General features: G+C 46.4%; 1 protein-coding gene across 1 annotated transcript; it reads right to left on the bottom strand.

The window, feature by feature from the left end:
* Nucleotides 1–62: 62 nt before the first annotated feature.
* LOC124017085 (actin-3-like) lies at nt 63–1172 on the bottom strand. Its single transcript, XM_046332475.1, has one exon. It carries the CDS (start codon nt 1170–1172, stop codon nt 63–65), a length of 1110 nt encoding a protein of 369 aa, XP_046188431.1.
* Between the last annotated feature and the right edge of the window lie 16223 nt (nt 1173–17395).

The raw sequence follows: 17395 nt of genomic DNA, 5'->3' as shown, positions 1-17395 counted from the left end.
TTCCAGAATCCAGAGTCATTGCATACTATAGGCCTACAGTACAAATTCTGAAGGTCTGAGTTCTAATAGCATTTATTGCGCACCACACTGGAGCCCTCTTCCTGGTACTCCTGCCCCTTCACCCACATGGGCTGGAAGCTGCTGAGGCATGTGATGATGGAGCCCCCCACCCAGGAGGCAAACTCCCTGTGGGCCCCAGATAGCATCCCGATCATGGAGTCCCTCGGTGCCAGTTTCTCCATCTCTGCCTGGAGCCGCTCCGGGAAACCGCTGAACATCGAGGAGCCGCCACACAGGGCCACGTTGGCCATCAAGGCCGTCTGCCACTCGGGGGCGCACTTCTGCAGGCTGTTCATGGCCAGGATGTGAACTCCGGGCTGCGACATTCCTGCGTCGGATGGACAGAATAGGATCTCAGGGCCACGGAAGCGCTCGTCGCACAGTGTAATGGTGGTGCCATCGGGGAGTTGATAGTCCAGAGGTGTTCCTTTTTCCTCAGAACTCAGCTGGGAGACGTAGCAACTCTGCTTCTTCATCTCTTGCACAGAGGACATTTGCTGGAGAGCACTCCCATGTCCAACGTCGGCCAGTAGTTTGCTCAGATAGTCAGACACACCCTTTCCAGCCAGGTCCATGTGAAATGTGGCATGTGGTAAGCAGTAGCCATTGCACACTGGAGAGACAGAGGTGCAGCCAGCCCCAGAGTCCACCACTAGACCAGTAACCAGTCCATAAGAATACATGGACAGCACAGGTTGGTAAGCAACATACATCGCTGGGGCCCCAAACCCTTCAAACAGGAGTTCAGCTGTCTTCTCTCTGTTGGAGATGGGAGAGAAGGCTGGGTCAGTCATCAGGATGCCATGCTCTTCAGGGCAGACTTGGAGCTCCTCATAGAGCACATGGCTCCACAGCTTCTCCAGGGAATCCCAGTCACTTATCATTCCACTGGTGATGGGCCTCTTGAGAATGAGATCATCTAAGTCCTTGCAGGGAATGTTGTTTCCAAAATAACATTTAGTTTGGTCCTTTTTGGACAATCCAACCACTGACCTCAGAACTTTATGGGGCTTCTCATCTCCAGAGAAGCCAGCTTTGATGGAGCCTGATCCTGGGTCGATTACAATAGCCACATTCTGCTTGAAGTCCTCACTGCTATCCACTGCAGTCATTCTTAGACAGTCTGTAATTTTTTTTGAACAATGAAAGCAGCTGTTGAAGTTATGTTTCTTTCTTTAGTTGTCCCCAAGCATGTCTGCAACAGTCAACTCATGAACAGAGACTAATGGTTTGAAAGATTGCTTTATTACTTGAAAAAACATGTTTGTCACAAAACCTGTGACATCACAATGCCATCAATGGCCTTGTAGCATCACCACAGTGCTCTAGTCTGGGTGACTATGGCAACGGATGATCACAGGGTTATTTCTCAGTATTTGTGAACATTAGCTGACAAGGATAGCTTTTCACACACACACACACACACACACACACACACACACACACACACACACACACACACACACACACACACACACACACACACACACACACACACACACACACACACACACACACACACACACACACACACACACACACACACACACACACACACACACACACACACACACACGCCTGGTAAATTATGTGAGTTGGGCAATCATTACCTACGCCTCTTCACATCTATAATGGGAGAGAGGATGAATGTTCCCATCCAAACTCATCATAGCACTTACAGGACATTTGATGGCCTGTAGAATCATTGAACTGCTGTAAACCTTGAGGTGAAATGTTTCTGCATCCAGTACACATCATCCCTCACTATGTGATTAAGATAAGGATGAATAATAGAGGCTTCAAGCATTGTATGGACCAGTTTGAACTGGATTCCTCACATGCAATCAACAGGGAATGAAAGTGGTTCTAATTTTGAACATTATTCTGTATTACAGGAACAAGGAAAGTAGGAAACACACAGACCAAGAGTTGTTACTGAAGGCAGATTTGACCATCAATAGCATCTTTTACACGACCAATCTGAATTGGGTTAACACACTACATTTTAGTGGAACAGGCTCCAGTCACACTGATCTAATCACACACACACACACACACACACACACACACACACACACACACACACACACACACACACACACACACACACACACACACACACACACACACACACACACACACACACACACACACACACACACACACACACACACACACACACACACACACACACACACACACACACACACACACACACACACACACATCCAATCCTTCCTAAGATGGAGTTAACCTACAAGTGTCACCCCTCCATGGCTACTGCAGTGGAAGAGTATAATTAGAAGCTGTTTGTTTCTGACCCTTGGGCAACAGAAATGTTGGCTGTAGGAGTCAACAGTTCACCGATGTAAGTCACTACTAGCCTGAGAGCAAGGGAAGGTATTCACTTTCCATTACACACAAGGGAGAGTGATACATGCTCTGGAGAGGGGCCGCATGTACTGGACCCTATAAGTACTGGACCCTGTTAGTGAATCCTATTCAATATAAGGTAAATCAATGAGAAACTCTCTGATTAAGACTATCTGTCAATGTAATACAGATATCGCTTCACAATACCCGGTCTCAGAATGGTTCAATCTAACAAAGTAGACGCTACATCTGCCCCATTGATTCAATGACAACAACGCAGTACTTCATATCATATAAATGTCATTGTACAGGTATACATCACTAATTAATTCAACATTGATCAGGCCCAATAGCAGTCAAGTCTGCCCACAGTCCGTCATAAACGTCTAGGCTTTAGATGAGCTGTTTTATGGCCGGCTTACGCTCTACATTGAGTGGATGTTGAATTTAAGAAGTGGAATCAAAGTGGACAGTGCCATCCCTCAGCTCAGTAAAGCTGATTATGTTCAACCAGATAAGCATGTTTGTATCAAACAGAAAAATGATGGAGCTCACAGGCCTGCACAATGACAGGCATGCAGCCAAATGGCAGAGCTCTCACACTATTCATTTAAATCTCCCACAGGCTATTTACATATAGCAGGTACTGTATATTGTTATGCCAGGATCCTCTGGGCTATTTTTGGCTCCCGCTTTGACGGTTTTATATAGTATATGGTGATGAATATCCATTGTCAGTGTGTGCAACCAAGAGAAACTGATTGCATCCTAATGATGATAAGATTCATGACGAGGGTAATAATGAAACGGACAAATACACCAACCATGTCATAAACAAATTAATTGTAACATTTTATATGGTCCATGCCTAAGGACACTCAGGAAAGCTTTCACCCATTGCTTTTAAGGATAATTGACCAAGGTAATAGCTTTCCAATCTGACTCCTATGGCTACAAACGGAGCTTTAAAAGAACATAATTATTAAGCGGCTCTAATTATAGCAAATAAAGAGATCCTTGCCGTGCATAAAACAATGTCTAATTCCTTACTAACTGTAATCGTTTGGGAGATTTTCAAATAACTCCTGTGTGAAGAAACAAAAGACGTGGCAGAAATGTCAGAGCACAACAATTGCAATCTGACAGTTATATATATATACTTCTGGCACTTCTAATCAAACATCAGCAAACTATTAGATTAGACATCCACCTGCCGGAGGCCCTTTTTATACATACATTCAGTTGCACTTCAGGCTCTGCATTGTCCCACGCATCCCATTCTTTCCAGACAGATTATACAGTACAGGTTATGTTCCTGTAGTCCACAATCAGCTTCTTGGTTTTGCAGAGAGTTGAGAGAGGGGTAGTTGTCCTGGCACTACACTGCCAGGGCTCATTCCTCCTCCCTATAGGCTGTCACTGCTGTTGGTTATCAGGCCTACAACAGTGGTGTCCTCAGAAAGTTGATTGATCGAGTAGTAGTGCATTATGTTATTTGTCATATGCTTCATAAACAACAGGTGTAGACTAACAGTGAAATGCTTACGGGTCCTTTCCAACAATGCAGAGAGAATGAAAATAGAGAAATAATAGCAAAGTAAAACAAGTAATGATAAAGGTAATAATAAACACAATGAGAAATGATAACTTGGCTATATACACGGGGTACCAGTAAAGAGTAGGGGTACGAGGTAATTGAGGTAGATAATGTACATATAACTATGAATACACTGACACATAATAAAGAGTAGCAGCAGCATATGTGATGAGTCAAAACGTTAGTGCAAAAAAGATCAATGCAAAATTAAAGCTGAAATGTCTTGAGTCATTAAGAATTCATCCCTTTGTTATGGCAAGCCTAAATCAGAAGAGGAGTAAAAATGTGCTTAACAAGTCAAAATAATAAGTTGCTTGGACTCACTCTGTGTGCAATAAAAGTGTTTAACATGATTTTTGACTACCTCATCTCTGTACCCCACACATGCAATTATCTGTAAGGTCCCTCAGTCGATCAGTGAATTTCAAACAGATTCAACCACAAAGACCAGGGAGGTTTTCCAATGCCTCTCAAAGAAGGGCACCTATTGGTAAACCAGACATTGAATATCTGTTTGAGCATGGTGAAGTTATTCATTACACAGGTGTCCTTCCTAACTCAGTTGCTGGAGAGGAAGGAAAATGCTCAGGGAATTCACCATGAGGCTATTGGTGACTTTAAACAGTTACAGAGGTTAATGGCTGTTATAGGAGAAAAATGAGGATGGATCAACAACATTGTAGTTACTCCACAATACAAATATTTCAAAACATGCACCCTTTCTGCAATAAGGCATTAAAGTAAACTGGAAAGAATATAGCAAAAACATTTACTTTTATGTCAAATCCAACACAACACATCACTGAGTACCACTCTCCATATTTTCAAGCATAGTGGTGGCTGCATCATGTTATGGGTATGCTTGTAATCATTAAAGACGAGGGGGGTTTTTAGGATAAAAAATAACAAAATGGAGCTAAGCACAGGCAAAACCCTAGAGGGAAACCTGATTCAGTCTGCTTTCCAACAGACACTGGGAGACAAATGAATCTTTCCGCAGGACAATAACCTAAAATACAAGGCTGAATATACACTGAAGTTGCCAAGATGGCACTGAATATTCCTGAGTGGCCTAGTTACAGTTTTGACTTAATTTGGCTTGGAAATCTATAGCTAGACTTGAAAATGGCTGTCTAGCAATGATCAACAACCAATTTGACAGAGCTTGAAGAATTAAAAAAATAATAACGCTAATATTGTACAATCCAGGTGTGCAAAGCTCTTAGAGACTTACCCAGAAAGACTCACAGCTGTAATTCCTGCCAAAGGTGATTCTAACATTGACTCAGGGGTGTGATTACTTATGTAAATGAGATATGTCATTTTCATCTTCAATGAATGTGCAAAACATGATAAAAACATGTTTTTACTTGGTCATTATGCAGTATTGTGTGTAAGTGGTGAGGAAAAAAATGTTTTAATCTATTTTGAATTCAGGCTGTAACACAAGAAAATGTTGAATAAATCAAGGGGTATGACTATTTTCTCAAGGCACTATATGTGAAAATACTATTCATTGACTACAGTTCATCATTCAACACTATTGTTCCCTGCAAGCTTGACACCAAGCTCAGAGCCCTGGGTCTGGAAACCAGATCCTGGACTTCCTGACACGCAGACCACTGGCTATGAAAGCTATGAAGATTGGCAACAAAACCTCCTCCACACTGACTTAACAAAGGGACCTCCAGAGGTGTGTCCTCAGTCCTCTGTGGTACTCTCTGTTCATCTACGACTGCGTGGCTTTGCACGACACCAACTCCATCATCAAGTTTGCTGACGACACCACGGTTGTAGGCCTGATAACCAACAATGACGAGTTAGGCTATAGGGAGTAGTTAAGTTAACTGGCATTATGGTATCATGACAACAACCTCTCCCCTCAACGTCAGCAAAACAAAGGAGTTGATTGTTGGCTTCAGGAAGCAGAGGAGGGAACATGCCCCAATCCACATCAACGAGACTCCAGTAGAGAGAGTCACAAGTTTTAAGTTCCTCTACGTCCACATCAATGAGGACTTGACATGGTCCAACAACACCACCACTCTTGTCAAGAGGGCGCAAAAACATCTCTACTTCCTAGTGGCTGAAGACATTTGGCATGCCGCCAAAGGTCCTCTCCAAATACTACCAGTGCACCATTGAGAACGTCCTGACCGGTTGCATCACAGCCTGGTACAGAAATAGCTCCGTACATGACTCCAAGGCAGTTCAGTGGGTGGTGAAGACGGCCCAGTATATCACTGGGACCATGCTCCCACCCATCCAGGATAAATGGTGCCTGAGTAAAGCCTGCAGCATCATCAAAGACCCCTCACACCCAGCCACGTGCTGTTCTCTCCCTTATCGTCGGGCTGACAGTATAGGAACACGAGGTCTGATACCAACAGGCTCAGAGACAATTTCTATCTACAAGCCACCAGACTGCAGAACATTTGAGCTGGACTGACCACTTGCTCTGTTTCTCCATCCCTGGGTGAAGATGGCTGACAAAACATTACGGTGGAACCAAATGTAAGTAGTTATAACGTCATAACGAGTCAAGTAAAACATTTACAATTGAGAGGAATATGTTAGTTAATGTAGAGACAAACATTCGTGCATATTTATTTGTCATGGAGTTCATTGACAAAAATCACTATTTAGCAAGTTATCTGACTAGCTAACATTAGCCAGCTAGCTAGTGTTATGATATGGGAATTAATTTGTAGTTTGTGTTTTCGGGACTTCATGAGAAAACCAGCAAACCAGGCTGTCGTCTTGTGAAACAGTGGATGTAAAGAATCTAGCTAGCTATAGCATTTACTGCAAATTGAATGTACAATTGTATAAGCTTGCCTTGCAATGCAGCTGAAGTAACACAGCTAGCTAACTATTTACTTGCTTATTGTGTAGTGGAGGAGAAAAATAACTGTATGCCTATGGATGTGTAGCTAGCTACAGTATGTAGCCAATCTATGTAAGGACCCTAAAACATTAGGTTCTGAACTAATACTCATACCAATCTATGAACCTCAGCTATCATGGTTGTTGTATATACTTCAAGTCTGAATGGCATTAATGAAGCCTATGGATAGAGTAGAATATAATAACTATATACTGTACTGTATGTAGTTATGTACTGTATGTACTGTATGTACTGTAGTTATTACCACGCATGAGATCCCTACAGTGTAGCCTGTACATTGAATATATAAATTGATCATGTACTCTTCCTTGGCAAATAAAGGCACGGTTCAGGTATGAGCCTCTGAGACATTCTTTTTCAGTCATTTCAAACTCCATTATTTGAGTGATGCTGTGTCTGCATGTATGTATGACAATTATACACTTCAAAAGTGTTTACCACTCCTGCTCCTGGGACATCAATGATTACACATTGTAACTATGCAATAGACTAGAAACATGACTTAAGTAAAGGCTGATTTGTAATTCATATATACAGAACACACATGTATACATTCATGCTACACACATCACAACTGCTGTTACCAGACTCTTATTATACTGCTAAATTTATATGCTCCCCCCTTCCTCAACAGAGTTGTAAATATTGGACTATAAATAGTTCCTTCCTGTATTATATTAAAATGTCATCCACACGCAATCTCAATCATACTCCACACGGCCCTTTCCCACCTGGACAAAAGGAACACCTACGTGAGACTGCTGTTCATTGATTACAGCTCAGCATTCAACACCATAGTGCCCACAAAGTTCATCTCTAAGCTAAGAACCCTGGGACTAAACACCTCCCTCTTCAACTGGATCTTGGACTTCCTGACGGCCCGCCCCCAGGTGGTGAGGGTAGGCAACAACACATCTGCCACGCTGATCCTCAACACTGGGGCCCCTCAGGGGTGTGTATGTAATCCCCTCCTGTACTCCCTGTTCACCCACGTCTGCGTTGCCAAACACGACTCCAAAACCATCATTAAGTTAGCTGATAACACAACAGTGGTAGGCCTGATCACCGACAAAGATGAGACAGCCTATAGGGAGGAGGTCAGAGACCTGGCATTGTGGTGCCAGGACAGCAACCTCCCTCTCAATGTGCAGATGCGCATAATGATGGTGACAGGTGTGCGCCATAACGAGCAGCCTGGCGAGCTAGAGGCCGGAGAGGGAGCACATGTGACATAAAGTAAGAATTAACGTGAAAATATAAAACTAAATAGCAAAGTTGATGAGGAGCTGGCAAAAATGGGCACCATCCACTTCACCTACTTTTAAAAATGCTTTCTAAAAGCCTTTCGAAGGCTTTAAAAAATGCATTTGCCGAAAGACGTGGCCTTTTGAGCAGTGAACCACTATAGCAGAGGTGAAGTTGTGTTCCTGCCAGGGGCACTCCCCCAGCGGAGTCCATCTCCACAGTACAGTCGATTGAGGTTAACAGAGGCTGTTCCCACATCGGCCGACCCATCCCAAAATCAGTGTCCGGTCGACAGAACAAATGTTCCTGACAGTCAGGAATAGTAACCTGTGTCTCCCTCTGAGTGAGCTGGATCGTTAAGTGGTGTCTGACGCTTGGTGGCGACCGTCTGTGTACCCTTGGGCGAGGGGCAGGTCAGCCATGTGGTAATGAGTGCACCACCACCCGTCTGCCTTCCTGCCGCCATGACTCAGGGGAGATACACATCATGCTGTGGCACCACAAACTAGGCTCCTAGGTTTCCTACTGAGTACCCAAATGGTTTTCGTTTACTGCTAAATGTGAAAATGGATTAGTGGTGCAAGAGGTGTAAATGAATGTTTTTTACATCAAGTATCTAAGCTATACATTTTGTAAGTTCTTTATGTCTAATAAATCATTGTGTGTTTATTTCATGAAAATAACTCTAAAAATATATATTTTTTATAATTTATTTCCCTCAGCCTCCTTTTGCCATTGAAATGCTCCGTCTGATCATGTGGGTGTGTTGATACAAAATGTATATAATATATTTACATACACAGCCCTGATAGGATTGCCTAGACTTGTGCCAACCCCACTTAGCCCGTTAAAAACGCTTACTCTAAAAGGGATCGCAATGCAAATAGTTAGGGTAGCCATTTGATTACCTGTTCAGGAGTCTTATGGCTTGGGGCTAAAAACTGTTGAGAAGACTTTTGGTCCTAGACTTGGCACTCTGGTACCGCTTGCCATGCAGTAGTAGAGAGAACAGTCTATGACAGGGGTGGCTGGGGTATTTGACAATTTTTAGGGCCTTCCTCTGACACCGCCTGGTGTAGAGGTCCTGGACGGCAGGCAGCTTAGCCCCAGTGATGTACTGGGCCGTACGCACTACCCTTTGTAGTGCCTTGCAGTCAGAGGCCGAGCAATTGCCGTAACAGGCAGTGATGTAACCAACGCTCTCGATGTTGCAGCTGTATAACCTTTTGAGGATCTCAGGACCCATGCCAAATCTTTTTAGTATCTTGAGGGGGAATAGGCTTTGTCGTGCCCTCTTCACGACTGTCTTGGTGTGTTTGGACCATTCTAGTTTGTTGTTGATGTGGACACCAAGTAACTTGAAGCTCTCAACCTGTCCATAATCATCTCCTTAGTCTTGGTTACGTTGAGGGATATGTTGTTGTTCTGGCACCACCCGGCCAGGTCTCTAACCTCCTCCCAAAAAGCTGTCTCGTCTTTGGCGGTGATCAGGCCTATCACTGTTGTGTCGTCTGCAAACTTAATGATGGTGTTGGGGTCGTGACTGACCATGCAGTCGTGGGTGAACAGGGAGTACAGGAGTGGACTGAGCACGCACCCCTGGGGAGCTCCAGTGTTGAGGATCAGCGTGTTGCTACCTACCCTCACCACCAGGGGAGGCCCGTCAGGAAGTCCAGGATCCAGTTGCAGAGGGAGGTGTTTAGTCCCAGGATCCTTAGCTTAGTGATGAGCTTTGAGGGTACTATGGTGTTGAACGCTGAGCTGTAGTCAATGAATAGCATTCTCACGTAGGTGTTCCTTTTGTCCAGGTGGGAAAGGGCAGTGTGGAGTGCAATAGAGATTGCATCATCTGTGAATATGTTTGGGCGGTATGCAAATTGGAGTGTGTCTAGGGTTTCTGGGATAGTGGTGTTGATGTGAGCTATTAACATCCCTTCAAAGCACTTCATGGCTACGGACGTGAGTGCTACGGGGCTGTAGTCATTTAGGCAGGTTGCCTTTGTGTTCTTAGGCACAGGGACTATGGTGGTCTGCTTGAAACATGTTGGTATTACAGACTCAAACAGGGACATGTAGAAAATGTCAGTGAAGACACCTGCCAGTTGGTCAGCACATGCCCGGAGCACACGTCCTGGTAATCCGTCTGGCCCCGAATCCTTGTGTATGTTGACCTGTTTAAAGGTCTTACTCACGTCGGCTACAAAGAGCGTGATCACACAGTCGTCCGGAACAGCTGATGCTCTCATGCATGCCTCAGTGTTGCTTTCCTCAAAGCGAGCATATAAGTGATTTAGCTCGTCGGTAGGCTTGTGTCACTGGGCAGCTCGTGGCTATGCTTCCCTTTGTAGTCTGTAATAGTTTGCAAGCCCTGCCACATAAAATGAGCGTCGGAGCCAGTGTAGTATGATTCAATCTTAGCCCTGTATTGACGCTTTGCCTGTTTGATGGTTCGTCGCAGGGCATAGCAGGATTTCTTGTATGCTTTCGGGTTAGAGTCCAACATTTTGAAAGCGGCAGCTCTATCCTTTAGCTCAGTGCGAATGTTTCCCGTAATCCATGGCTTCTAGTTGGGATATGTACGTACAGTCACTGTGGGGACGACGTCCTCGATGCATTGTATATGATTACTCATTTTAGGACATTTTGGATAGTTGACGTTTTACCATTTTGTCTCACTGTTGAAATGCCTTTGATGTTGGTGTTACATATCAAAGAGAATATCTCTTTCTTTCTCTCTCAATAACAGTACGCCATTAAATACAGGTGGTACTCATAGCTGATTAATGTGGTCAAACTGAAAACGCTCAGGAATAGGCTAAAGATGCCACCCAACTAAATTAGATGTTACTGTTAGGTGACCTAAACTGGGACATGCTTAACACCCCAGCCGTCCTACAATCTAAGATAGATGCCCTCAATCTCACACAAATTATCAATGAACCTACCAGGTACAACCCCAAATCCATAAACATGGGCACCCACATAGATATCATCCTGACCAACTTGCCCTCTAAATACACCTCTGCTGTTTTCAACCAGGATCTCAGCGATCACTGCCGCAACATGAAACTTTTCAGTGAAGTCAGGAACCAATTTACACAGTCAGTTAGGAAAGCAAAGACTAGCTTTTTCAAACGGAAATTTGCATCCTGCAGCACTAATTCCAAAAGGTTTTGGGACACTAAAGTCTACGGAGAATAAGAGCACCTCCTCTCAGCTGCCCACTGTACTGAGGCTAGGAAACACTGTCACCACTGATAAATCCACGATAATCGAGAATTTCAATGAGCATTTCTCTACAGCTGGCCATACTTTCCACTTGGCTAGCCCAACCCCGGCTAACAGCTCTGCACCCCCCCGCAGCAACTTGCCCAAGCCTCCCCCACTTCTCCTTCACGTCAATCCAAACTATAATCTAGAATCAGCTTCCTATCTCGCAACCACGCCTTCTTCACACATGCTGGCAAACATACTCTCATAAAACTGACTATCCTGCCGATCCTTGACTTCGCCAATGTAATTTACAAAATAGCCTCCAACACTGTACTCAGAAAATTAGATGCAGTCTATCACAGTGCCATCCATTTTGTCTCCAAAGCCCCATATACTACCCACCACTGCAACCTGTATGCTCTCGTTGGCTGGTCCTCGCTACATATTTGTCGCTAAACTCACTGGCTCCAGGTCATCTATAAGTCTTTGGTAGGTAAAGATCCACCATATCTCAGCTCTCAGGTCACCATTGTCATGTTTTGACATTTATTATCATGTCTTGTCCCTGTGCTTCCCATTCTATTCGTTTCCCTCTGCTGGTCTTATTAGGTTCTTTCCCTCTTTCTATCCCTCTCTCTCCCCCTCCCTCTCTCACTCTCTCGCTCTCTCTTCTCTCTATCGTTCCGTTCCTGCTCCCAGCTGTTCCTATTCCCCCTAATCATCATTTAGTCTTCCCACACCTGTTCCCGATCCTTTTCCCTGATTAGAGTCCCTATTTCTCTCCTTGTTTCCCGTACCTGCCCTGTCGGATCCTCATATATAATTCACCGTGCTGTGTCTATGTTTTGCCCTGTCGTGTCGTGTTTCCCTCAGATGCTGCGTGGTGAGCAGGTGTCTGAGTCTGCTAGGTTCAAGTGCCTTCCCGAGGCAACCTGCAGTTCTCGATCAAGTCTCCAGTCTGTTCTCGTCTTTACGTGTAGTATTATGCTTTTTGTTTTGTAAAGTTTATTCTGGATTAAATACTCTGTTTTCGCCAAGTCGCTTTTGGGTCCTCATTCACCTGCATGACAGAAGGATCCGACCGAGGAATGGACCCAGCGACTACAGACGCTCGTAACACTGCCGTCGAGATCCAAGGAGCCATGCTCGGCAGACACGAGCAGGAATTGTCTGCTGCTCGCCATGCCGTGGAGAGCCTGGCCGCTCAGGTTTCCGACCTCTCTGGACAGTTCCAGAGTCTTCGTCTCGTGCCACCTGTTACTTCCTGGCCTGCCGAGTCTCCAGAACCTAGGGTTAATAACCCACCTTGCTACTCCGGGCAGCCCACTGAGTGCCGCTCCTTTCTCACCCAGTGTGAGATTGTGTTCTCTCTCCAACCCAACACATACTCTAGAGAGAGAGCTCGGGTTGCTTACGTCATTTCACTCCTTACTGGCCGGGCCCGAGAGTGGGGCACAGCTATCTGGGAGGCAAGGGCTGATTGTTCTAACAATTACCAGAACTTTAAAGAGGAGATGATTCGGGTTTTTGACCGTTCAGTTTTTGGTGGGGAGGCTTCTAGGGTCCTGGCTTCCCTATGCCAAGGTGATCGATCCATAACGGATTACTCTATAGAGTTTCGTACTCTTGCTGCCTCTAGTGACTGGAACGAGCCGGCGCTGCTCGCTCGTTTTCTGGAGGGACACCACACAGTGGTCAAAGATGAGATTCTCTCTCGGGAGGTTCCTTCCAGTGTGGACTCTTTGATTGCTCTCGCCATCCGCATAGAACGACGGGTAGATCTTCGTCACCAGGCTCGTGGAAGAGAGCTCGCATCAACGGTGTTTCCCTGCTCCGCATCGCAACCATCTCCCTCCTCTGGCTCTGAGACTGAGCCCATGCAGCTGGGAGGGATTCGCATCTCGACTAAGGAGAGGGAACGGAGGATCACCAACCGCCTGTGCCTCTATTGCGGATTTGATGGACATTTTGTTAATTCATGTCCAGTAAGAGGCCAGAGCCCATCAGTAAGCGGAGGGCTACTGGTGAGCGCTACTACTCAGGTCTCTTCATCTAGATCTTGTACTACTATGTCGGTCCATCTACGCTGGACCGGTTCGGGTGCTACATGCAGTGCCTTGATTGACTCTGGGGCTGAGGGTTGTTTCATGGACGAAGCATGGGTTCGGAAACATAACATTCCTTTCAGACAGTTAGACAAGCCTACGCCCATGTTTGCCTTAGATGGTAGTCATCTTCCCAGTATCAGATTTGAGACACTACCTTTAACTCTCACAGTATCTGGTAACCACAGTGAGACTATTTCTTTTTTTGATTTTTCGTTCACCTTTCACACCTGTTGTTTTGGGTCATCCCTGGCTAGTATGTCATAATCCTTCTATTAATTGGTCTTGTAATTCTATCCTATCCTGGAACGTATCTTGTCATGTGAAGTGCTTAATGTCTGCCATCCCTCCCATTTCTTCTGTCCCCACTTCTCAGGAGGAACCTGGCGATTTGACAGGAGTGCCGGAGGAATATCATGATCTGCGCACGGTCTTCAGTCGGTCCCGAGCCAACTCCCTTCCTCCTCACCGGTCGTATGATTGTAGTATTGATCTCCTTCCGGGGACCACTCCTCCTCGGGGTAGACTATACTCTCTGTCGGCTCCCGAACGTAAGGCTCTCGAGGATTATTTATCTGTGTCTCTTGACGCCGGTACCATAGTGCCTTCTTCCTCTCCGGCCGGGGCGGGGTTCTTTTTGTTAAGAAGAAGGACGGTACTCTGCGCCCCTGCGTGGATTATCGAGGCTGAATGACATAACGGTTAAGAATCGTTATCCGCTTCCCCTTATGTCATCAGCCTTCGAGATTCTGCAGGAGCCAGGTGCTTTACTAAGTTGGACCTTCGTAACGCTTACCATCTCGTGCGCATCAGAGAGGGGGACGAGTGGAAAACGGCGTTTAACACTCCGTTAGGGCATTTTGAGTACCGGGTTCTGCCGTTTGGTGTCGCCAATGCGCCAGCTGTTTTTCAGGCATTAGTTAATGATGTTCTGAGAGACATGCTGAACATCTTTGTTTTTGTCTATCTTGACGATATCCTGATTTTTTCACCGTCACTCGAGATTCATGTTCAGCACGTTCGACGTGTTCTACAGCGCCTTTTAGAGAATTGTCTCTACGTAAAGGCTGAGAAGTGCTCTTTTCATGTCTCCTCCGTTACTTTTCTCGGTTCCGTTATTTCCGCTGAAGGCATTCAGATGGATTCCGCTAAGGTCCAAGCTGTCAGTGATTGGCCCGTTCCAAGGTCACGTGTCGAGTTGCAGCGCTTTTTAGGTTTCGCTAATTTCTATCGGCGTTTCATTCGTAATTTCGGTCAAGTTGCTGCCCCTCTCACAGCTCTTACTTCTGTCAAGACGTGTTTTAAGTGGTCCGGTTCCGCCCAGGGAGCTTTTGATCTTCTAAAAGAACGTTTACGTCCGCTCCTATCCTCGTTACTCCTGGACGTCACTAGACAATTCATTGTCGAGGTTGGCGCTTCAGAGGTAGGCGTGGGAGCCATTCTATCCCAGCGCTTCCAGTCTGACGATAAGGTTCATCCTTGCGCTTATTTTTCTCATCGCCTGTCGCCATCTGAGCGCAACTATGATGTGGGTAACCGTGAACTGCTCGCCATCCGCTTAGCCCTAGGCGAATGGCGACAGTGGTTGGAGGGCGACCGTTCCTTTTGTCGTTTGGACAGACCATAAGAACCTTGAGTACATCCGTTCTGCCAAACGACTTAATGCCCGTCAAGCTCGTTGGGCGTTGTTTTTCGCTCGTTTCGAGTTTGTGATTTCTTACCGTCCGGGTAGCAAGAACACCAAGCCTGATGCCTTATCCCGTCTGTTTAGTTCTTCTGTGGCTTCTACTGATCCCGAGGGGATTCTTCCTTATGGGCGTGTTGTCGGGTTGACAGTCTGGGGAATTGAAAGACAGGTTAAGCAAGCACTCACGCACACTGCGTCGCCGCGCGCTGTCCTAGTAACCTCCTTTTCGTTCCTGTTTCCACTCGTCTGGCTGTTCTTCAGTGGGCTCACTCTGCCAAGTTAGCTGGTCATCCCGGTGTTCGAGGCACTCTTGCGTCTATTCGCCAGCGATTTTGGTGGCCGACTCAGGAGCGTGACACGCGCCGTTTCGTGGCTGCTTGTTCGGACTGCGCGCAGACTAAGTCGGGTAACTCTCCTCCTGCCGGTCGTCTCAGACCGCTCCCCATTCCTTCTCGACCATGGTCTCACATCGCCCTAGACTTCATTACCAGTCTGCCTTTGTCTGCGGGGAAGACTGTGATTCTTACGGTTGTCGATAGGTTCTCTAAGGCGGCACATTTCATTCCCCTCGCTAAACTTCCTTCCGCTAAGGAGACGGCACAAATCATTATCGAGAATGTGTTCAGAATTCATGGCCTCCCGTTAGACGCCGTTTCAGACAGAGGCCCGCAATTCACGTCACAGTTTTGGAGGAGTTCTGTCGTTTGATTGGTGCGTCCGTCAGTCTCTCTTCCGGGTTTCATCCCCAGTCTAACGGTCAAGCAGAGAGGGCCAATCAGACGATTGGTCGCATACTACGCAGCCTTTCTTTCAGAAACCCTCGTCTTGGGCAGAACAGCTCCCCTGGGCAGAATACGCTCACAACTCGCTTCCTTCGTCTGCTACCGGGTTATCTCCGTTTCAGAGTAGTCTGGGTTACCAGCCTCCTCTATTCTCTTCCCAGCTTGCCGAGTCCAGCGTTCCCTCCGCTCAAGCGTTTGTCCAACGTTGTGAGCGCACCTGGAGGAGGGTGAGGTCTGCACTTTGCCGCTACAGGGCACAGACTGTGAGAGCCGCCAATAACGCAGGATTAAGAGTCCTAGGTATTGTTGCGGCCAGAGAGTGTGGCTTTCACTCGCAACCTTCCTCTTACGACAGCTTCTCGTAAGTTGACTCCGCGGTTCATTGGTCCGTTCCGTGTCTCCCAGGTCGTCAATCCTGTCGCTGTGCGACTGCTTCTTCCGCGACATCTTCGTCGCGTCCATCCTGTCTTCCATGTCTCCTGTGTTAAGCCCTTTCTTCGCACCCCCGTTCGTCTTCCCTCCCCCCTCCCGTCCTTGTCGAGAGCGCACCTATTTACAAGGTACATAAGATCATGGACATGCGTTCTCGGGGACGGGGTCACCAATACTTAGTGGATTGGGAGGGTTACGGTCCTGAGGAGAGGAGTTGGGTTCCGTCTCGGGGCGTGCTGGACCGTTCACTCATTGATGATTTCCTCCGTTGCCGCCAGGATTCCTCCTCGAGTGCGCCAGGAGGCGCTCGGTGAGTGGGGGTACTGTCATGTTTTGTCATTTATTATCATGTCTTGTCCCTGTGCTTCCCATTCTATTCGTTTCCCTCTGCTGGTCTTATTAGGTTCTTTCCCTCTTTCTATCCCTCTCTCTCCCCTCCCTCTCTCACTCTCTCGCTCTCTCTTCTCTCTATCGTTCCGTTCCTGCTCCCAGCTGTTCCTATTCCCTAATCATCATTTAGTCTTCCCACACCTGTTCCCGATCCTTTTCCCTGATTAGAGTCCCTATTTCTCTCCTTGTTTCCCGTACCTGCCCTGTCGGATCCTCATATATAATTCACCGTGCTGTGTCTATGTTTTGCCCTGTCGTGTCGTGTTTCCCTCAGATGCTGCGTGGTGAGCAGGTGTCTGAGTCTGCTAGGTTCAAGTGCCTTCCCGAGGCAACCTGCAGTTCTCGATCAAGTCTCCAGTCTGTTCTCGTCTTTACGTGTAGTATTATGCTTTTTGTTTTGTAAAGTTTATTCTGGATTAAATACTCTGTTTTCGCCAAGTCGCTTTTGGGTCCTCATTCACCTGCATGACAACCATAGCAACACCCACCCGTAGCATACTCTCCAGCAGGTATATCTCACTGGTCATCCCAAACGCCAACACCCCCTTTGGCCGCCTTTCCTTCCAGTTCTCTGCTGCCAAAGATTGGAACGAATTGAAAAAA

The sequence above is a fragment of the Oncorhynchus gorbuscha genome, linkage group LG03, assembly GCF_021184085.1.
Source record: "Oncorhynchus gorbuscha isolate QuinsamMale2020 ecotype Even-year linkage group LG03, OgorEven_v1.0, whole genome shotgun sequence".
In the NCBI taxonomy this organism is placed as follows: Eukaryota; Metazoa; Chordata; class Actinopteri; order Salmoniformes; family Salmonidae; genus Oncorhynchus; species Oncorhynchus gorbuscha.
This window is presented reverse-complemented; position numbering and strand designations above follow the sequence as displayed.

Excerpts from the sequence above, each read along its gene's own strand:
- LOC124017085 (XM_046332475.1), bottom strand. The coding sequence starts at position 1,172 with ATGACTGCAGTGGATAGCAGTGAGGACTTCAAGCAGAATGTGGCTATT.